The sequence below is a fragment of the Dermacentor silvarum genome, chromosome 10 (genome assembly GCF_013339745.2).
Source record: "Dermacentor silvarum isolate Dsil-2018 chromosome 10, BIME_Dsil_1.4, whole genome shotgun sequence".
Taxonomy (NCBI): domain Eukaryota; kingdom Metazoa; phylum Arthropoda; class Arachnida; order Ixodida; family Ixodidae; genus Dermacentor; species Dermacentor silvarum.
The window spans coordinates 20208824-20228511 of NC_051163.1; the positions used below are offsets into that span (position 1 = coordinate 20208824).

The following is a 19688-nucleotide window of genomic DNA, read 5'->3' on the forward strand; positions in this document are numbered from 1 at the left end:
AACATATTGGATTTACTTTGTTATATGCGATGTGAGATTCAACTATGACAAAAGTAATCCCCATCATAAATACAAATTAAGAACAGCGGTAAAAGGCAAGAACGAGGATAAGATGGGTACTAAATTAGTTTCTACATTTTTTTGCTACCTTTACCTTTAATTCACACACCTAGCACAACAAGGTATTCTACATAAGTATAAACTTATGTAGGAACGAGCGAAAACACTAAGAACTGGCAATTCAAAGAAAAACGGTTTCATGTCCCACAATTCAAAGGTCAAAATTTCATCAAAGCAGAATTTATTGTCCATCTTCAAAAATACAAGAGTGACTTCTGCAATCGACAAATGCGACAGTGTGGCTCCAACAGACCCCAAAACAGCAAGGCCTATCAGCAAACACAATAGGTTGTCCAGTGATGGGCGCTCCAACCATTCCAGCCACAAAGCGCAATTAAAAGAAGAGCTAACACAAACACACGGGAAAACATTAGCAACTACCACAGAAACACGCAGACCAAAAAAAAAAAAAAAAAAAACTGTTCGAGAACATGACCAAAGGCAAAATCACCCACCAAATTCTGAATGCAATGCGAAATCAAGGCAACCACACCACATGCATCCATACACACACACACACACACACACACACACACACACACACACACACACACACCTTTGGAAGTCAAAAACCCATTTTCTTGGACATAAAAAGACATGACAAAACACTGCCCGCACCGCCATAGCAGCGGGACCTGGAAACAAGGAATTGGGCAGTGGCAGCGCGCGTCATAGTGACTTCACTGCAACAAACAGGCACAGAGTTTCCTACTAAAACTGCTAGAGCTAAATCTGGCGCTATCATCTAGCCACCATGCGAATTATGGTTAGTGCACGGATCAGTCTAGTCATCACGCTTGTGGCTTCAGACGTTCTTGAGGAATAATTTCTTATGCCTTTCTAAATTGCAAGCAATTATACATCTAGAGGCATGAAGCCCAAATGAGACAGAAATTCAAAGGATGATGTAAGGATTCACTGTTGTCAATGGCAGTCGAACAAGGTGAACAAAGGGACTTGTCACCTTGATGAAGACAATTCCCCTAGTCTAGCTGGCTCCAGCCCGAGAAATCCCTTATTCGACCACCGTTCATAAAACATATGGAGGCAATAAGTTTCCACGCACGCGCACAATCCCTACAAATCTTGCCTTTATAAGAACCTTGTGATAAAAAAAAAATGGGCTCCAATCCGCACTGTGAAGGTGGTTGGCTAGCGAAGCCGTGCTATCACCTGATCTGATAGACCAATGTGACGTAGCCTCGAACTGGGTCCTGCCTAGCCCGAGGACGATGCCATTGAGCATATTGACGTTGCTATTCGCTTCATCGCTCATCATATTCGCCCTGCTCTTCAGGCATCCCAACTATACTTGGCTTGCTTTGGGCAGGAACAGCTGCGTCCTGCCAAGCCTGAGCATGACGCCATTGTGCATACTGACGTTGCTGTTACCGTCGCCGCTCATCGTGCTCACGCTGCTATTCGGGAGCCCCAACTATGCACGGCCTTTCCATAGCGCTATCAAATGAAATCAGTTGCTAAGCGGGTTCTTCTTTTACATATGAAAGTGTAGTGACGTCACTCCCTGCTTCGTATGCTACAGTTGGCGCTTCCCGGCAAATGCAGCTTACGCAACCATAATCTTTACTGGGAACACTTGCGTCAAACGCAATGCGCGAAGGCGAGCTTTCCGTTTTTTTTTTCTTTACCCCACACGGCCGGCGCCACCGTGGGTGCGAGCGCCATCTGTTGGTGCTACAAGGAACCCAGCGGGGCACACTTTTCGCTGTGATTGCCTGAGTTTCCTGTCAACAGTGAAATCCCGGGATCCTAGTCATATACAGCTTCAATGTAAACTGTGGCATCTGAAACGAAAATATTTTCCTTATATGACATCCAATATACGTACGTTATAAGCATATATTTGGTAGGCATAGTTATCGGCAATAAGCAATTTATACTTACTTTGTTAGAACTGTGCTCATTATCTCCGAGCTTAGACTTTATTTCATTGAAAACGATCAATTTGCAAGTCACAAGGTTGTCTGAAGCCACAAGGGTGAAGTTAAGACAAATCCATGCATCCAACGCATCATTCCCATGATGGATGAACCACCATCTTTACAGCTACTGTAGACGACTACTAGCGCCAGATGTGCCCCTGGTGATTTTTGTAGGAAATTCTATGCAAACAGGTACCTTAAACTGTGGTTGCCAAGCAGCAGCTAGGCAAAGTGGAAGACCTTCTTGCCTGGGGGCTGCTCAGTAGTCTTAGTAGGTGCGCGGATTTATTGCCCTCCCCCCCTCCCTCCCTGCTGTGCCTGTAATAGACTAGAGCATGTGCAGAGCTCAGTGCTAGCGATGCCTTTTACATTGCTGAAAGTAGTGCAATGAATGTAACATATTAAATGACGCAAACTACTTTGAAGAACATTTGAAATCAACAGATTTTTTTTTTCTTTCTAAGAATGTGCAAGTCAATGTGCCTTTAATTTGATTTCAGCAAAAAGCAAATTCTATTTGAATACACCAAATCAAAGTTTCGTGATTCAGTGCGTAAAGAACTTGTGATAAATCAAGTGAGCAAAAATTATTAGTTTTGCAACAAGAAGAAAGGGTAGGGTCGAGGACGTGTCGGGAAAATGCTGCAGACTGATTTGGCAGTGTGTTTTAAGATGACGAGAAAAGCGTGTTAGAATTGAGCATCTAAGACCCATTTTGGCTGCTAGTTCGACCCCACCATGTTGGCACATTGTAAATGTTAGAAATGCACAGCTCCACTGCAATGAAAGACACAGTATCTGAAGAAAGCAAGATAGCAAGTTTCTTCAAGTTGCCTAAAATAGATCAACAAAAGGTGCAGAGAATGAGCTCCTGCACACCGTTCTTTGTTGCACTGCACTCCAGAAGTTGTCCCATCAGTGCCCAGGTCAATGCTGGGTTTGCCCAGCAAAGGAAGTGAGACCACAGGGATGCAGAGAAGCACAGCCACTGCAGGCCTACGACACTCGGAAAGAACTGGGCATAAATAACCAGGTGCGCGTGAGACAGTCACAGATGGGGCACGTACGTCGCTGCTGCTACCAAAGTTCGCCCTCTCTGTCCTTGGAGGGAACCTCAATAACACGTGGCTTGTCTATGATACGTGCTGTTCGACAGCCTTTCTCCACGATGCCGATGATCCAGGCCTGATAGCCTTCCTGTTTCTCGATGTCCTTGCAGTAGGCTGCCGCCTGTTCTCTTGGAAGACAGATCAGGAGACCGCCTGCAGCAGTGAAAGGAGCCACCATCAAGCTTTGAGACATGACGTAAAGCCGTGAGCTAAAGGAACAAGCTGCTAAGGTTTGACATACCATCCGCTGAACAACCACAGTTCCTGTCAGGACACCAACTTAAAGTGCATGAACAGGCTATCAGCAACAACAGTATAGGCTTCAGAAGAAAACACACTATACAGTCGCCGACGGATTTTTTGGATGCCAAAAATTCGGACGTTAGATATTCCGGAATTAACAATTGCCCCGTCAGGGTTTCCACAGAGCTAATGCATTTTTGCAACCGATTTTTTCCATGCATTTAGGCCCTAAAGTTCGATTTTCCGGACTAAATCGCTCGTTCCAAGCCACGCTACCTAATCTTGAAAGCTGCCATGTTGAATTTTCTGCTGGCTTAGCCAGGCTTGGCTTCCAGCGGTCCGCTCTATAGCCTCCAAGATTGGGAGGCACTTGTTATGAATAGAGCGTGTGCCAGCCCCTTGTCTCGGAGGCCATGCCCACTCTTCCCTAGCTGACAATATGGCTAGGCGAAAAGAAAAACCGTTCGTCCTAATGTTTCACTAAACGCCTCCATTGGCTGCGCCGTCAGTTACGTCATTCTTTACGTCGCACCCAAGTGCGCATGCCATTGGCAGCGCCGTTAGTGAAGTCGTTAGCGAACGTGTTCCCGCCATTGCCACGTTGACGCTGCTCTGCCCACAATGCCGTCTCCTCGGCTCGCCATTGTCGCATGCGTTCGATATCTCGAGTTAGCTGGGCGTCGTGGTTAGCAGCATCCGCCCGCCATTGACGCTTGCGTTCCACTTCGCGATTTCAATGTGGACGTTTCGTCGCAACTGAAGCTAAAGTGCTGCTCGAGAAACTCCGGCCGAAAGCGGGCGTCGGCCCCGGCACGTTCCTGCCATCGCCACGTTGACGCTGCTCTGCCCGCAACGCCGCCTCCTCAGCTCGCCATTGTCGCATGCATTCGATATTTCGAATTAGCTCGGCGTCGTGGTTAGCAGCATCTGCCCGCCATTGGCACTTGCGTTCCACTAGAAACACAAACATGTAACCAATAATTGAGAAACGCTTCAATACAGCATCGGGATTAACCCACTGCTAAACACCGGAGCCGCACGTTTCAGCTTCGCTGGTTAACCATCTGTACGGAGTGCTTGGGCGGTGTTTTTTTTTTAACACGAAAGTGTTTTATGCCGGGGTCCACCAAGACTTCACTGACGTATTTCCGTCACGGAAATACGTCAGCTTACAATGTACACGAACATAATACAAAGAAAGAAACCAGAAGAAAAAGTTCCACAAACATGCAAAATCTGGAAATCGAACCCACGACCTCTCGGTCCGCGACGATAGATCGCCGAGCGTTTAACCCATTGCGCCACAAACGCATTTGCAGAGAGCTACACAGACGCGCCTTATATATCTAACACTCCTCCGTGTACCCGCGCTCTTGCTCGGGGCGGTGCCGCCGCCTACGAGCAGAAAAGAGAAGTACTGCATTATGACACTAACGCGCACCGACAGTGAACGCTTCGGTGGTCTCAGCACTACGACGCCTCGATGCCAGCATTCGAAGGGACGCTGGCATCAAGAAGCACTACCAACGCCACCTAGGTGGCGGCGTTCACCGTACTCAGCACAGCGGAGCGTGGCCTCCGCAATTAGCTCTGAAAATGTTTCTGAAGTTGATCGCGGAGGCTGCAATTACGACGCGCTGTACGCGCTGATTTGACTCGGTGACGATTCAGTTACGTGCTTTGTCTTGCGCGTTGTATTAGTGTGTCAGTTACGTGCTTCGTCTTTCGCGTTGTGCTAGCGTGTGCAGCGTAGTGCAGCTTCCATATGCACGACGGTTGCTCATGGTCATCGACGTTGGTAGTCGTGATGGAGGAGACGTGCCACCAGGCGTCAGCGTGGGTGCATCAACGCCTAAGGGCGCTTTAGCCACAAAACACCAATAGACATTATATATCAATGTGCAATAAACATTACACTACTTCTGTGAAGACACGTTTCACTTTCGTGTTCTATACCGATTCCTATATAAGAGGGATCAACCACATTTTTTTTTTTCCTTTCTTTTTTCGATCAGCACTACTGTCATAATTACTGAATGCGGGATCAGTTTGAATTTTTTTATTTTTATTTTTTTCTTAAGTTTCGGTTGCCGTTTTGCACGTGGTGTGTTAACAAAGCAGGTGTGTCTCGGAGACGTCGCATCTTTGTGTGTTTGCGGCTTCGCATTTGTGCAATTGGCGCCACCTCCTGTGCCTTCGCGAGAGCCAAGTAACGGGCAGCGAGGGAGACGCTGTAACGGGGCTCGTTTCTTCGATCTCCATGGCGATCTCCGGCAATGGAGATCGCCAATGCGGTGACACTCTTGTAGACTACATACGGAGACGACGCTAGTCTTGCGCAAATCCAAGCAAATCTGATAGTCTTTAAGAGTAGTATGAGGCAGGGCATTATTAGAGATTTTTTATGCCACTCTAAGGATAATAAATTTTACTTTTTTTGTGTGAACGAGTTTTTCGGGCTGTTCGATATTTCTGACTATTTCTCTGTCCCCACGAGGTCCGGTAAATCGGTCGGCCAGCCAAAAGAGTAAGAACACCATGCTTTGTCCTAACATTTACGGGTGACCAAGTGACTAAGGCCTTAGTCCTGCGGTGGACATAAATATAGGCTGATGATTATGATGATGAAGTGAAAAATTTATTTACAACACCAAATGCCCTTTTGCCCTGGTTTTACGTAAGGCGAGCACAGAATAATACAAAATTAATTCATCATCTTCGGCCTATATTTATTTATGTCCACTGCAGGACGAAGGCCCTGTGATCTCCAATTACCCCCGTCTTGCGCTAGCTAATTCCAACTTGCATAGGATGAATAACCGGTGGACCATTAGAGTTACAGAATGGATACCAAGTGAAGGGAAGCGCAGTCAAGGATGGCAGAAAACTAGGTGGGGGTGACGAAGTTAGGAAATTTGCAGATAATACAAAATATATATACAGTTAAATCTCTATATACCAAACTTCAAAGCATTTACCTATTTACAACTTATTGTCCATAGACCACCGTGTATTTTGAACCTCAATATAACGAAGTGTGTTTATACACGACTTCACCATAACAAAATTTCACTGCCACTGCAGTGGCATACCCAGACAATAAATGGAAACTGCTGCTTGCGAATGCACCTCTGAAATTGTGCACTGCATGACAGAAAGCCAATAGGAGCAGCATCTTCAGCGGTGGCGGCAAATTCAGCTGGCCATGGCCTCTAGAATATTGTGCCGCTCATTTCCGAGGTCATAATAGCCAAGAGTGCAGTGTCAGCGGAACGTATCAAGCACTCGTATTATCCCTGCCTTGTGTGGCAACACCAGTGATAAACATGAGTAGTGGTGCTAGCACTAAGCGCAAGACATGTTCCATATAAAGTACAAGTGCGATAAGATGCTATTGCACCCCGCGCATCATATGCTGTGGGTGCGAGGAAAGGCGTGTGGGAATGAGCAGAGAAAGATGGTGGCTTGATGCTCGCCATCGCCCCGCGCGTGTACAATGGACTACAGTTGCCGACAGATTTTTCAGGCTTCATAAATGCACCATCGGGGTTCCCATAGAGCTAATGCATTTTTACGACCGCTGTTTTGGACGAATTTAGGCCCCAAAGCTTGATTTTCCGGACTAAGCTGCTTGTTCCGAGCCACAGTGGTCCCTAGAATATTGGCTAGTCTGCCGTCTGCACGCCGCCCCGTATGCAGCGGGCAGGCCGCTTCCTGAATGAAAGCGCAGAGGGCGCTGCGAGCAGTCCTATGCTACGCTCTTCGCTCGAGCGAGCCGTGCATGGCAGTGTGCGGCTAGAGTGGTTGGCCGATAGTCCTCGCTTCTCAACCAAAGCGACCGTCAAACAACTTCGTTTTGCGACGAGATCAGTCGCGCGTCCATTCGCGATCGCCAGTGGGAATGTGCCTTAACGTTTTGCATGTGCTTAGGTGGTCTGCTCGACAAAACGTAATGTCCGCAGGCAAACGTGAAAAGCGCGACAACACGTGCTTTGTGCTGGGTTGCGACAGCGGCTACCGTTCATGCAAGATAAATTTACCCTTGTTCCGTGAACCGAAAGAGCCCGAGACACAAGCCAGAAACGATGCCACCACTGGGCCACCATGCCGGCGACCAATTTCTCAATTTTGAAGCTTTTTTAAGTTCTGTAAGGCGCCTTGCTCTATTTTTCTGTTATAATTCGCGTGCAGTGTTGGAAAATGGTGCCATTCAGGTTGCCCCCCCCATATCGTCGCTTCCGTTGGCGTTATCATTTCTAGGCAATGAAACCACAACTACACAGTCGCCAACACCTGGCGAAGCAGTTCTGATAAGGCCAAACAGCCCAAGGCACTGACAAAATTTTGCCGGAACCCCCGTGAGAAGTCTGCTGTTTATTAAGTGGCTTAACGGTGATCGCGCCCAAGGTTACACATACGAAATAGACTGAGGCTCATAGAAGGGCTTGCAGGTCCTCGGGCAACCACGGGAGATTAGCCGTAAACTACAGCGTGCGTTAAATTCATCTATGCACTTACTGGATGGGATGCGTGAAGTAGAGCACTGCACGAGCCGATTTTTGCGGCCCGGGCCCGTTTTTACATTGGGCGGCCCGCCCGAGCCCGATCAAAACATTTATGGCGAGACCCGGGCCCGGCCCGGGCCCGGAAATATTCTATGTTACCCGCCCGGACCGGCCCGCCACCCCTTTACCTTAAGCCCGAGCCCGGCCCGAGCCCGACTCGAAACCGGCCCGAACCCGGCCCGAGACCGAAAAATACATGTTTTTCAGAGTTGAGAAGCCCGAGAATAACTCGCAGAAAGCCCGAGCCCGGCCCGGGCCTGGGTCAAAAAGCACACGCCATGCCCGAACCCGAGCCCGTGAAAAAACTCCTCTACCCGGCCGGGCCTGGCCGGGCCCGGGCTTTCGGGTAAGCCCGAGCCCGTGCAGTGCTCTAGCGTGAAGCTCACGTGCAGGGAGAAAGTACCAAGGCTATACTTCCAGCGCCACATTGTTTGTGCAGTGAAGGTTGCATGAGACATAAGCACTTCGGGGATTTCCGGCGATGCATGTGACACATTGAGCTGCACAGCGGGCGAACGCGAAACACCCCCCCGTTCCCCACCATCACGAAATTCAACACTGAGCAAAAGTCCGTAAATAAATTTTCGACCCTGGTTAATTTGATCCCGACCGAAGGTCCCCGCTGGTGCCCATACATTTCTATGGGCCCGAGGTTCTGTTATTGCGATCGTAAAATTGGCCTTCACCGAATAATTCGAACTTGACTGGTCAGCTTCGCCGCAGTACAGCCAAGTTATGTGGCGAAGCATACCAAGATTGGAAAGGGGCAACTGTCACGAGACATAGTATGCGTTTCTTAATTATATGCACCATCTCCAGGCCCAGTACGAGCACCTAGACGTCTAATAACCGCACTGGCAGCCATTCGGAGCTGTTTCTGACGTTGCTGTGGCGATACGAGCCCTCGTTTCGCCCACCATGCATGTCTCGTATATGAGACGGTCAGCAGGGCCTAGAATGCATTGCTTCATTATGCGCACGGAGAAGTGGAAAAAAAACCATCTGTGATTTGGGAACGCTAGGGTAAAGGAAGGCGGTAAGATAAAGAACTGCAAAAGGGGGAATTAAGGGCCAAGAAAAGAGCAGGAGTCTACCTAAAACTCTGAAGGCCCATCAGTAAACTTATTAGGCGTCTCAGAGCTCGTATTGTGACTGGAGACAGCGCACATGCATGCGTCAGTTAAGGAACACGTGCTGTCTCATATGGCACCTTCGCCTGCTTGATACGCTTCCCTGCAAAGCACGACTGTACTGTGGCGAAGCTAACTTAAATGGCAAATACTGGGCTTCTTCGATTTTCCACTTCTGGCTACCCGCGGGCTGCCAGAGCCAGCCAGAGCGACTTCGTTTTTCTCGGGTTGCTCCGCCCACCGCGTGTCGCACTTCCGCCGCGCGTTCGTTTTACTCGGGCTGGACGGTTCTGGCTACCCGCAAGCTGCCAGAACCTGCCAGGATGATTTTGTTCTGGCTGCTCTCTGGAAGTTCTCTGGGTAGCAGACGACAAAAAGAGGCGATGCGCGCTTGCCACCATCTTTGTTGGGACTTGACAGATTGCAGCGCGGGCGCTTGAGGACTTTTACCACGCTCTGCCAAATGGCTTGTGCCGACGATAGCGCGCGCCGCCCCGGCTGTTGTGGTTTTGGACTTCGTCTCGCGTACTCGTCGGCGCGGTGCGTGGATCGCTGATTGCGTTGCTTCTAGCGTTATCTTACTAGGGTTCCAACGCACCGTTCCGCCTTGCGAGGCAGTGCGATACGAGCGCCGGCGAACCATTTGAAGCTTTCTTTTGTGCGTGTGTGTGTATTCCATGGATGCTTCTTCCCCGCCTTATACAGCACGCGTGGCGCTGTCACCGTGGGCGCTGTCGATTATGCTTGCATGGTATTTTCATCGTGTTCCGCGTATGTCGTTCGTGAAGTTGTAGAAGCTCAAGTCCCACACATTGCGGTGCCTTTTCGGTCATCTTTCTCTAGTGGTATCCCTTTTCACATCGCTCGCATATATGCGGCGATATCTTGCGCCAGCTCCTTCAGCACAGGAGCAGAATTGAAAGGAGCACTACCAACCGAAACAAACTTTCTCAAATCAAATTCAAGCATTTCGATCGGCACAAAATTTTACGTGTTATGACGCACCCGATTTTTCGTGTCTAGTCAAATGACTTCAAATGTCGCCGTGGCCGACCTCCTCGAGGCATCCTCGAGCGATCACTTTTTCGCGATTATTTACGTGCGGTTTTGCATCTTGGCATCGGACGCGTCGCAGGCCGTTTGTTATGTTGTGCCAGTCACGCAAAATCTCACAAAAGTGATCATTTTCCCGAATACAGCTGTATATTTTCAAGGTGGCAACGCAGAAATGGGCCGACTACGCCTCACGCGCCGCCCACGCCGGTCGCTGCCATGCTGGTAGCATGTTTACATTTATCCCGCGGCCAGCGCTGTCCCGGCGTTCGATTTTGCAAACTTCGGGCAGCTCCGGGTTCTCTTGGGATCCCAGCCCACGTGACTTCCTATCAGAACCGGAACTAGCTGGCTGCCGTCTGGCTGCCAGCGGGCTGCCACAACTCTGAAAATCGAAGAAGCCCACTGCCAAGTGAACTAACGGCGTATTTTTCTGCCGTTTGTTTATTTTGACCCACCGGATAATTTGACCTGTTTCGTCGGTCTCGTCAGGATCGAATTACCGGAAGTCGACTGTATCAGCATTATCACTGGGCAAGTGCTTTACTTGAGAATTGGTGCACTGCACATTTACTATGAAAAGACTGAGCCCAACCAAAATTATGGACTTGTGACGACATGTGAAGACTCAACAAGCAAACAAAAGCTGGATTTCAGCGTGTAAGACATCTATCAAGTCATCACAACATCATGACCAAACCACTGCCATAACTCTCACTACAGTCAAATCTTGTCATAAGAAAGGCACATCTGACACTCAAATACTTTTGTTAAATATTATTTTTGTTATAAGCATATATTTGTTAAAAGCCAATATCTGCGACAAAATTCTATTTACTCTGTGATATCTGATAATTTGTTACAGCAGTGTTTGTTACATCAAGGTTAAATTGTACATGTATACAGTTGAATCTTGACGATGCAAATCTCTCGGGATGGCGCAAAAATTTGTGTCACTCGAAATTCGTATCAACAACAAAAAAAAAAGTTTAGATGATAAACTAAAGGGATAAATAAGATGGATAAGGAATAAATAAAAATCGTCAATAAAATGGCTGATTTGCTCAGAACTTCCCGTTTAATAATTTTTTTTTCTGCATACCTAAGACCTTCTTCTATCCCATGGTGAAATATTTGGAAGAAGCAAGCAGCATAATTTAGGAAAACTGCATTTCTTTAGTGTGTTGTCTTCAAAATCGTCAATAAAATCAGGCTTCGGGAGGTGCTATCGCACCGCTGATCGCACAAGCACGGCTTTCCGTTCAGGCAGCGCCACCTGTCTTGGTATCACCGTTAACCACAAGAAATGGGAGATTCAGATGGACTCGGCAATATATTTTTCCATGGAGAAATGAAAGCAACAAAAGCAAGCACGAAAAGGGATAGCTACCATTGCAATTCTTAATGCAGTCACGTAGCGCGCAGAGCGCGCTCCTACTGGCCGATGAAAATTTTAAACACTGGCGTGCTTGTTTCGCACACACTTTGGCAGCAGCGATCTTCGCACTTCGCATGTTCCAAGATCTGCCTGGTTATCTTGGGTTTCTTTCAATCGTACATGCTCACTGCTGCCTGTTGGTGACAAGGTCATGATTTACGCAAGGTAAGAAAATCTGTTTCATTTTCTTCGCAGCGGCAAAGCTACTTCGTATCGTGCGATCTGACGAGTTTCCGAACAGGAATGCAACCGGTGCATCGGTGTGGCTGCTCTGCTGTACTGACAACAGCCAGTGTCCCAGCTCGATTGTTTGTTTCATCCGCCACGGCTGGAAAAGCGGTTAGCAACATTCGAAATTCAGCACGTTGTAAGGCTAATGAACCTGGGCCAGGACTTTTGAAAAATATGTTCCATCCCGAAATTCGTATCAGGCGTGATTGTATCACTGAGATTCTACTGTAGTCTCCCGCGACCTCTTCTACATCATATTGCACAATGCCTTCAATCCACATCAAGATTAACCAGGAAATAATTACATGACACATTCACCGTGAAGATGATGTCTGATGCATGTGGAACTGTATGAAATTGGTTTAATCATATTCTTGCTAGCAGATAAAAAAAAATTGACATCAATTTGATATAGGGTATTGCATTGTCACAGACGAAAAGCAATCGTGAAGAGCATTTCAAATACCGTGAAATGACATGAAAATACAATGTGGCAACCAACCACACGACGCTGCATCTTCATCTCGGTGTTTATGCAAAGAAAAGCAGTTGTTATCATGTCAAATATGAGGAGATGATTACTTTGTCCACATACACGGAGATGCTGCTTCCAGCATCTAACAGCGGCAGTTAAACAGAAAATAGGTTTTACACGTTCGCAACACACCAGTCAGTAATAAGAACCAGCTTGAAAAGAGATTATGTCCCCAGTGCTGTCTTCTTGTTTCAGAAGTACATGAGCAATGCCCTTGGCTAGCCACAAGCTCTACAGCCAAGAGTTTACAACCCACCAGATGTCTCGGGACAGAAGCCCTGCAGCAGCTGGAAGGTGGAGCCACAAGCCTTTGCCACAGCAGCCATCTTGGCCAGCACAGGCAGGTTGTGAATAACAAAGGAGACGTCGTTCTTCTGCACCCGTGCCAAGAGCTGTGCATGACCCAGGAGACCCCCGCTCCGCACATCCGTGGCACCATGAGCATTGTACTTGTGCATCAGAAGCGCAGCTGAAAACAGGCAGTGCAAGCGTCAGCCAAAATGAAAAGCGAGCTGTCTACTGCAGAAACATAACAGGTACAAAACAGGCTCACAAAAGGCACAGAATTACATTCGTTAGGAGTTCCCTAGTTGTTGAAGAGACATGCTTTGTTAACTTGCTTTTATACATTTTGATCTAGAGCCCTAACACCCCATTAAAGTGACACGGAGCCCATACCAAAAGCACATTCCTAAAAACTGTAGGTTCCAGATGGCATGCAATAACAACCAAAAAATTATGCAGAAATCAACCATCAAAGATGATAGTTAAAATAAGCAAAGCTTCATATTGTTCTAGTCTTCACTCAAAGCAGCTTCACGAGCTGCATCACTCTTCCCTTATTGACAGACTGTTCCATTTAGAGCCATCTCTGTAGTGTCACACAATGCACCAACCTAGAAAGCTGATGCAACATGGGCCACAAAGGCATGCAACTTCAGCAGCAACCAAGCGCAGGTGTGCACACAACCAATTAATTGACGCTGCACTTTACACATGCCCTTTTCCTCTCCCCATAATCCCACTCACAACATCCTTTTCTGCCCTCCTCTCCACAACACCCTCTCCACATCCAACCGCAGCATCAAAACCCTTACTGCTTTACAAATAAAGCCTAGCTTTAATACTTAGCAAAGTCCTGCTGACATCTATAGCAGTAAGCCTGATAGGATTTTTAATTAAAAGACCCACCACAATAGTTCAGAGGCTATGGTGTTGCACTGCAGAGCTCGAAGCTGCATGAATTTCAGCCATGGTGGCCGCATTTCGATGAGGGTGAAATCCAAGAATGCTAGTGTATTTAGACTTCGTCATCATCATCAGCCCATATTTATGTCCACTGCAGGACAAAAGCCTCTCCCTGCAATCTCCAATTACCCCTGTCTTCCCCTAGCTGATTCCAACTTGCGCCCGTAAATTTCCAAACTTCATCAGCCCACCTAGTTTTCTGCCGTCGATCCTCAATTGCGCTTCCCTTCTCTTGGTATCCATTCTGTAACTCTAATGGTCCACCGGTTAGCCATCCTACGCATTACATGGCCTGCCCCAGCCCCATTTTTTTTCTCTTAATGTCAACTAGGATATTGGCTATCCCCGTTTGCTCTCTGATCCACACCGCTTTCTTCCCATCTCTTAACATTAGGCCTAACATTTTTCATTCCATCGCTTTTAGTGCGGTCCTTAACTTGTTCTCGAGCTTCTTTGTTAACCTCTAAGTTTCTGCCCCGTATGTAAGTATGTCAGCACCGGTAGAATAGTACTTAGACTACGGTGCATGTTAAAAAAAAATGAAGTGGTACAAATTAATCCGGAACCCCTCACTCCTCCGCAACTCATAATCAGATCATAGTTTTGACATACAATGCTTTACAACTTAATTTAATTCAATGAAACACCAGTGCCTAACTTACAGAAACCTGCCATCACAGATCTCTAAGACACAGTTATGGACTCCGTGGATTCCTAGGGACGTACAAAGCACCGACTATATAAGCTTCACACGAAAGTGTTCCGGGAGCTCTGGCTGATCAGTTTAAAAATGAAAATGTGAAACGTAAATTATTTTTTTTTCTTCCTACAGCAGACTTCCTTTTTAATCTGGCCCAGCACCAGCCCCAGACCTCTTACAAAACACGTGACTCTACAGGAACAATGCAATCAGATTCAGCCCTTTCCTGCAGGGACTAGTTGGCAAGGCATTCGTTTGAATTAGTGCACTGATTTTCACTAGAGACAAAACTAAATCAAATCACAATGTGGGGGTTAACGTCCCAAAGCAACAGGTGCAGCTACGAGAGACGTCCCAGTGGGGGGCTGTGAATTAATTTCAACCACCTGGGGTTTATCAATGCGGGCCTAAATCTACATGATCTTGCATTCCATCCACATTTGAAGCATCAGGGAGTCGAACCCGTGACCTCAGCAGCAAAATACCATTGCCACAGAGTAATAGTGGCAAGGTACAAGAAACACAACACGAAAAAGAATGAGAAGACAACAAGCTCTTTAGAGAATTTTAGAATGGGGGACCAAAGCGGCTTGGGGTCCCAAGAAAATTGCAGGCTGTAAGTGCGCATGCGCAGAACCCAAGCCAGTCTTGGGTTCTTGCGTTTGCATTGACCGAAGACCCAAAAATAAAAAACTAGCGTGGGACCCCAAGTCGTCTCGGATCGCCCTCGCGGGCGACGAGAAATCCACTGTCTTGGGGCCCCAATTCTAAAGCTCTCTATTATTTTCATGTTGTGTCCTAGCCCTTTCTCTCATGCCATCTCTTCTATGAGAGACTACCTGTGCGGTTTAGTCGTGCCATGGAGTCTCGGGCACGGTGGCAGGCCTTGTGGACGTCCTCCTCGGCGACGACCAGGCGCACCCGGTTCCACCTCTCCGGCTGTTCCAGCCACTGGAGGGCGCTCACTGCCACCTGGACACCCAGGGGCTTGGTCAGCACCAGCACGTCACCCACCACTGCATTGTCCGCTCTGCAAAAGGACGGCACGAAAGAGTAACCAAATAAGTAAACAACCCGCATGGTATTCTAGTAGCGCAAGCAGGAACATGGGATGCAAGACGCCAATGCAGTCAAACCTTGTCATAACGAAGTCGCACTTGGCATGAAAATACCTCCATTACAAACAATACTTGTTATAAGCATACATTTGTTACATGCTGATATCGGTGAGACACATGTTAGATTTACTTTGTTAGTGGCCTTGAAGAAGACAAGTCCGCTTGTCGAAACGTTGGCTGCTGCTCGCACCTTGTTCTCGTGTTGCTAATCGTTTTGTTAGATCCGATAATTCATTGCCTCAAGGTTCGCATCAAACACATTACAAGCAGATGCTGAGGCCTATGAAAAATATGCTACAGGAATACTTAAGTCTATTTTACAAAATATTTGAATTAACGAAGTGCTTTCGTTTCCATGACATCTTTGCAAAGTCTAATGCATTGAAATCCTCAAAGTAATGAAGTACACAGATTTAATTAACCAAGTTTGTGGCCCAAAATACAGGTATCCTAGAGTATCAGTTCAGGTGATGGATGCCACTGACTCGTGATAAAACACAAGACACGCTCAAAAAGCTGGCAGGCTCAATAAGTGCATACAAAGATTCATACAAATAATTTTTTTTGCTCTTGAATACATATATTATTTTCACAATATATGAAGTGTTTTCGATGTTAAAATAATTCTTTAGTCGAGGTTCGACTTTATTACAAACCATCATCATGAAGAGTCAGCACAGGGAAGAGCTAAGCACAGGTGCAGAAAATCTGCCCCCTCATTTGATGACGGAGTTACTGATGGTTTGCCAATACAGGCTACACCAAAGACTGCAATCTTCTGCCTCGACTATCAAGCAGCTCAGTTTGCATTTATTTTTGGCCCACATTGATGAGAACAGGAATAAATGACAATAAAATTTAGCGCAGTGTGTGTGTACATGTGTCTTCTAATGTGCTACTACTACTGGATACCCAACAATGTCATACCAACAAGCCTACGTTGTCACTTCTCTTACGTAAACAAAGGTGGGTCTTGGAACACACAACTACTGGCTCTAAATTAAGGTTGCACAGCTCAAACCTGGTAAGGGCCAGAACCAACTCCTCTGGGAGCCAGACGAGCCGGCCATTTCTGGGAAATGTTGCATTATTTGCTTGGTGGAAAGGAAGTCTGTTTGGTGTCAAAACAATTGTTGTTGCCTTCAGCAAACCTTGTTTAAGATTGTCTTGTTGCATTACTGAATGAATTAATGAATACAGCATTCATTAAAGGGGCCCTGAACCACCCCTTGGGCTTGGTGAAATAACATAGTCTACAGTTAGCATACGCTGCTGTGAACATCTCAGTTTTGCTGTCATACGCAGTGCGTGGAGCTCACAGGCGGAGCGCGAAGTCACCTTTCTCTTAAACGCTCTCGTTTCAACAGGAGCCATGATCCTCACTCTTCTGGACGCTTTATTCCGTAATAAAGCGCATTCCTGTATGCGGCTGCTATTGGTCGCTGCGGTCGGCTACACCGCGGCCGCCGCGGAGTGCCGCCAAGAGTCCACTGGTTAAGCGCACTGCGGCTCGCTGAGGACAACTGCGTTTGACTCACGTGTTGTAGGCACCAAAATCAGAAGTCATGGTGTCTACGCTAACATCCAAAATTTAATTTGAACTGTGCACCATGGTGACATTTCGAAGGCGGAGAATTATGGCCACGCCCCACTCGGCCGTAGCCTTCGCAGTGCAAGGCATTGACGAAGGAATGGGAGCACAGCGGAGGCCGTGTTTGATTGCTAATAACTCCACTTCTGCTGAATGCATTGAAGTACTTTTTGCGGCAAAGTATTTCTGAAATAGCCTATTTTCACTTCAAATGCCTTTCTCCACTTTGATAGAAAGTGGTTCAGGGCCCCTTTTAATAAAGCTGGCTCTATGGCCTAAGTGGGAGTCAGTGGCCGATCCGGAAGATGCCACCCAGAGCTCCTCTACAGGAGGCGGATGAAGCATGTTTCGAGGGAAAATGCGTAGGGCACCTCACGAGCACCCCGCTCGTCTACTCGAAGTCGGATCCAATCCTCAGAGTTGGCCGCCAAGCCCTAGTGCTTGGAACGCTGGTCAGCAAATGCTCTGCACTTCCATAGCAGATGATGAACGGTTGGGTGGGCATCCGTTTTGCATGTAAGGTAAGGTAGAGGGGTGCCTGATTCGAGGGCACTGAGTTTGCTGCAGTGCACTCCAACCGGACAAGACGTCCGGAGTCAACGTTGCACCGGTTCGGGCCTTTGGCTTGCCAAAAGGCGGCAGGCAGTATTATGTAAATGAAACAAACCTGATGCATCCCGGCTGTGACGGCCGCATTCCCATGGGGGCGAAATGCAAAAACGCCTGTGTCCTGTGCATTGGGGGCACGTTAAAGATGCCCTGGTGGTCAAAATTAATCCGGAATCCCCCACTACGGCATGCCTAATAATAAAACCGTGGATTTGGCACGTACAACCCAAGAATTCAATTCAGCAGTGCGGTTGAAAGCACTGCACAATCCAGCTTGCCAATGCTGCACCAAGAGCAAGCACAAACTGGCTTTAACTGGGCAACGTGCTCAATTCCACATGCCTCTAAAGGAGCCAACTGTTCCAGTGAAACCAAGGGTGTGCTTACGATATGAACTCCGCTGGATGGCAGCAGCTCGTTGCACATCCGCCAATGATGAGCCAGGGGTTGAGAGCCGTCTGTCCACCAGTCACACTGGTACCCGCCAGAGAGGCCGCATCTCGAAATCCACGCACCAACAGGGGCAACACCACATCACGCTCTTTGTCCGTCAGCTTGCTGCTCACACCCAACACTAACAGCACATTGTCACACTCAGTCACACCGTGTGCATAAAGACCACTCAGGACGCTGGCACATACAATTTTGCCCTGCAAAAGAAACGGGAAAGTGAAGGCTGATAAAGTTTTGCTTGTTCATGTTATGTAGATATCCCATGTGCACTGCTTCTATGTCCACCACTGTGTGCTTAGGGCGCTGGCAACAACACCGAGATAACTTTTGCTTCACACTTATGCACCATCCTCCCACCTTTGTGAGGTACCTGCGCCACTGCCCACAGCTGACAAATAGCCACTACACAACATAACAGAACAGTGGCACGATGCTTCCATAGCTTAGGCTATCCTTTAGACAAGTCAGAAACATCGCGATTAACCATTTTTCACTGTTGAGCTTTCAAGAACTTGATCTTCACAGTATTCGGACCACAGCTGCCTAGGTGTTCCTCCAACCTCGATGGCAAAAGTGTGCAGCGCAAATGATAAAAACAGTAGCCACGCAGTACAAAAGAACAGAGGAGCAGTGACAGGACCTTGCCGACAGAGACACAAGTAATCGGACACCGATATATGCGCTGGAACAGCTGACAATGCCTCACCATGACATAGGGGTCTTCGACCAGCGGATACAAGTAGTCGACGCTTTGGACCAACGACAGCCCACCATGACGCAGTGGAGTCAAACTGCACTCGATGCCCGAGCCTGCGATGGACACAGGGAACCTATCAGCCGCACGAACACAGCAGGCACAGCACGATCACTGAACAGTGTGGCGCCAACGATCACCTAGAAACAACGAGAGCGTGGCACGTTTTTGGCGCTCACCCGAACGTGGCATTCCCTGGACTTGAAAATACTGGCGCTGATGGCACGGTCCATCTCCGTCGCCGAGTTGTAAGAGTCCCTCCAGGAGTTTAGTTAGCGAATCCTGGGGGACTTTACACCCTCATCCTTTCAGGTCGGCGAACCGCGTCAGCCTGAAGCTGGGGTCCAAGTCGTGCGACGCAGGATCAAAGGGGCGCACGACTCCGGCGACTTCGACTTGCACCGCGGCCTGCTGTGCGCCGTTGTTGGCGTTGCCGTTGTTCTCCATCCCTGATCGCGGCGATGACGAACACCGATCCTTCGCGATGAAGCGTCTGCAGCAGCACGCCGGCGGTCCGAAAAACGAGAGCCCTTCGACCTCTCCTCGGGAGCAAGATGGCGCACGTCCAGGCTTTTGCGGGAGGACGACGCGTTGTGGGGTCGCCTACCTATTGGTCAAGCAGGTGTCACGTGACAATTCGTCGTCACGGGAGGGCCGCCGGGGCGCGTCGGAAACGAGACGCGCGGTCCGAAACGAGCCGCATGCGCTCCGGCGCATTTCCGCAGATTCGTTTGCTTTCGCGGCCGGCCGGTGGAGTGGGGAGGGGATTAAATAATAAAAATAAAGAAAAGCGTGCGCCGCTTAACGGCGGCCGCCGGTGTCGCTCGCACGCAAGTATAGTGGAGTTC

General features: G+C 48.1%; 1 protein-coding gene across 1 annotated transcript; it reads right to left on the reverse strand.

Annotated features, from left to right (window-relative positions):
- Window positions 1-284: 284 nt before the first annotated feature.
- LOC119466588 (inactive selenide, water dikinase-like protein) lies at window positions 285-19533 on the reverse strand. The gene is made up of 6 exons (XM_037727109.2): window positions 19020-19533; window positions 18793-18896; window positions 18021-18283; window positions 15155-15345; window positions 12624-12836; window positions 285-3325 (listed from the first exon to the last, which is right to left on the reverse strand). The coding sequence occupies exons 1-6, from the start codon at window positions 19285-19287 to the stop codon at window positions 3141-3143; spliced, it is 1224 nt and encodes a 407-aa protein (XP_037583037.1). The 5' UTR covers window positions 19288-19533; the 3' UTR covers window positions 285-3140.
- Between the last annotated feature and the right edge of the window lie 155 nt (window positions 19534-19688).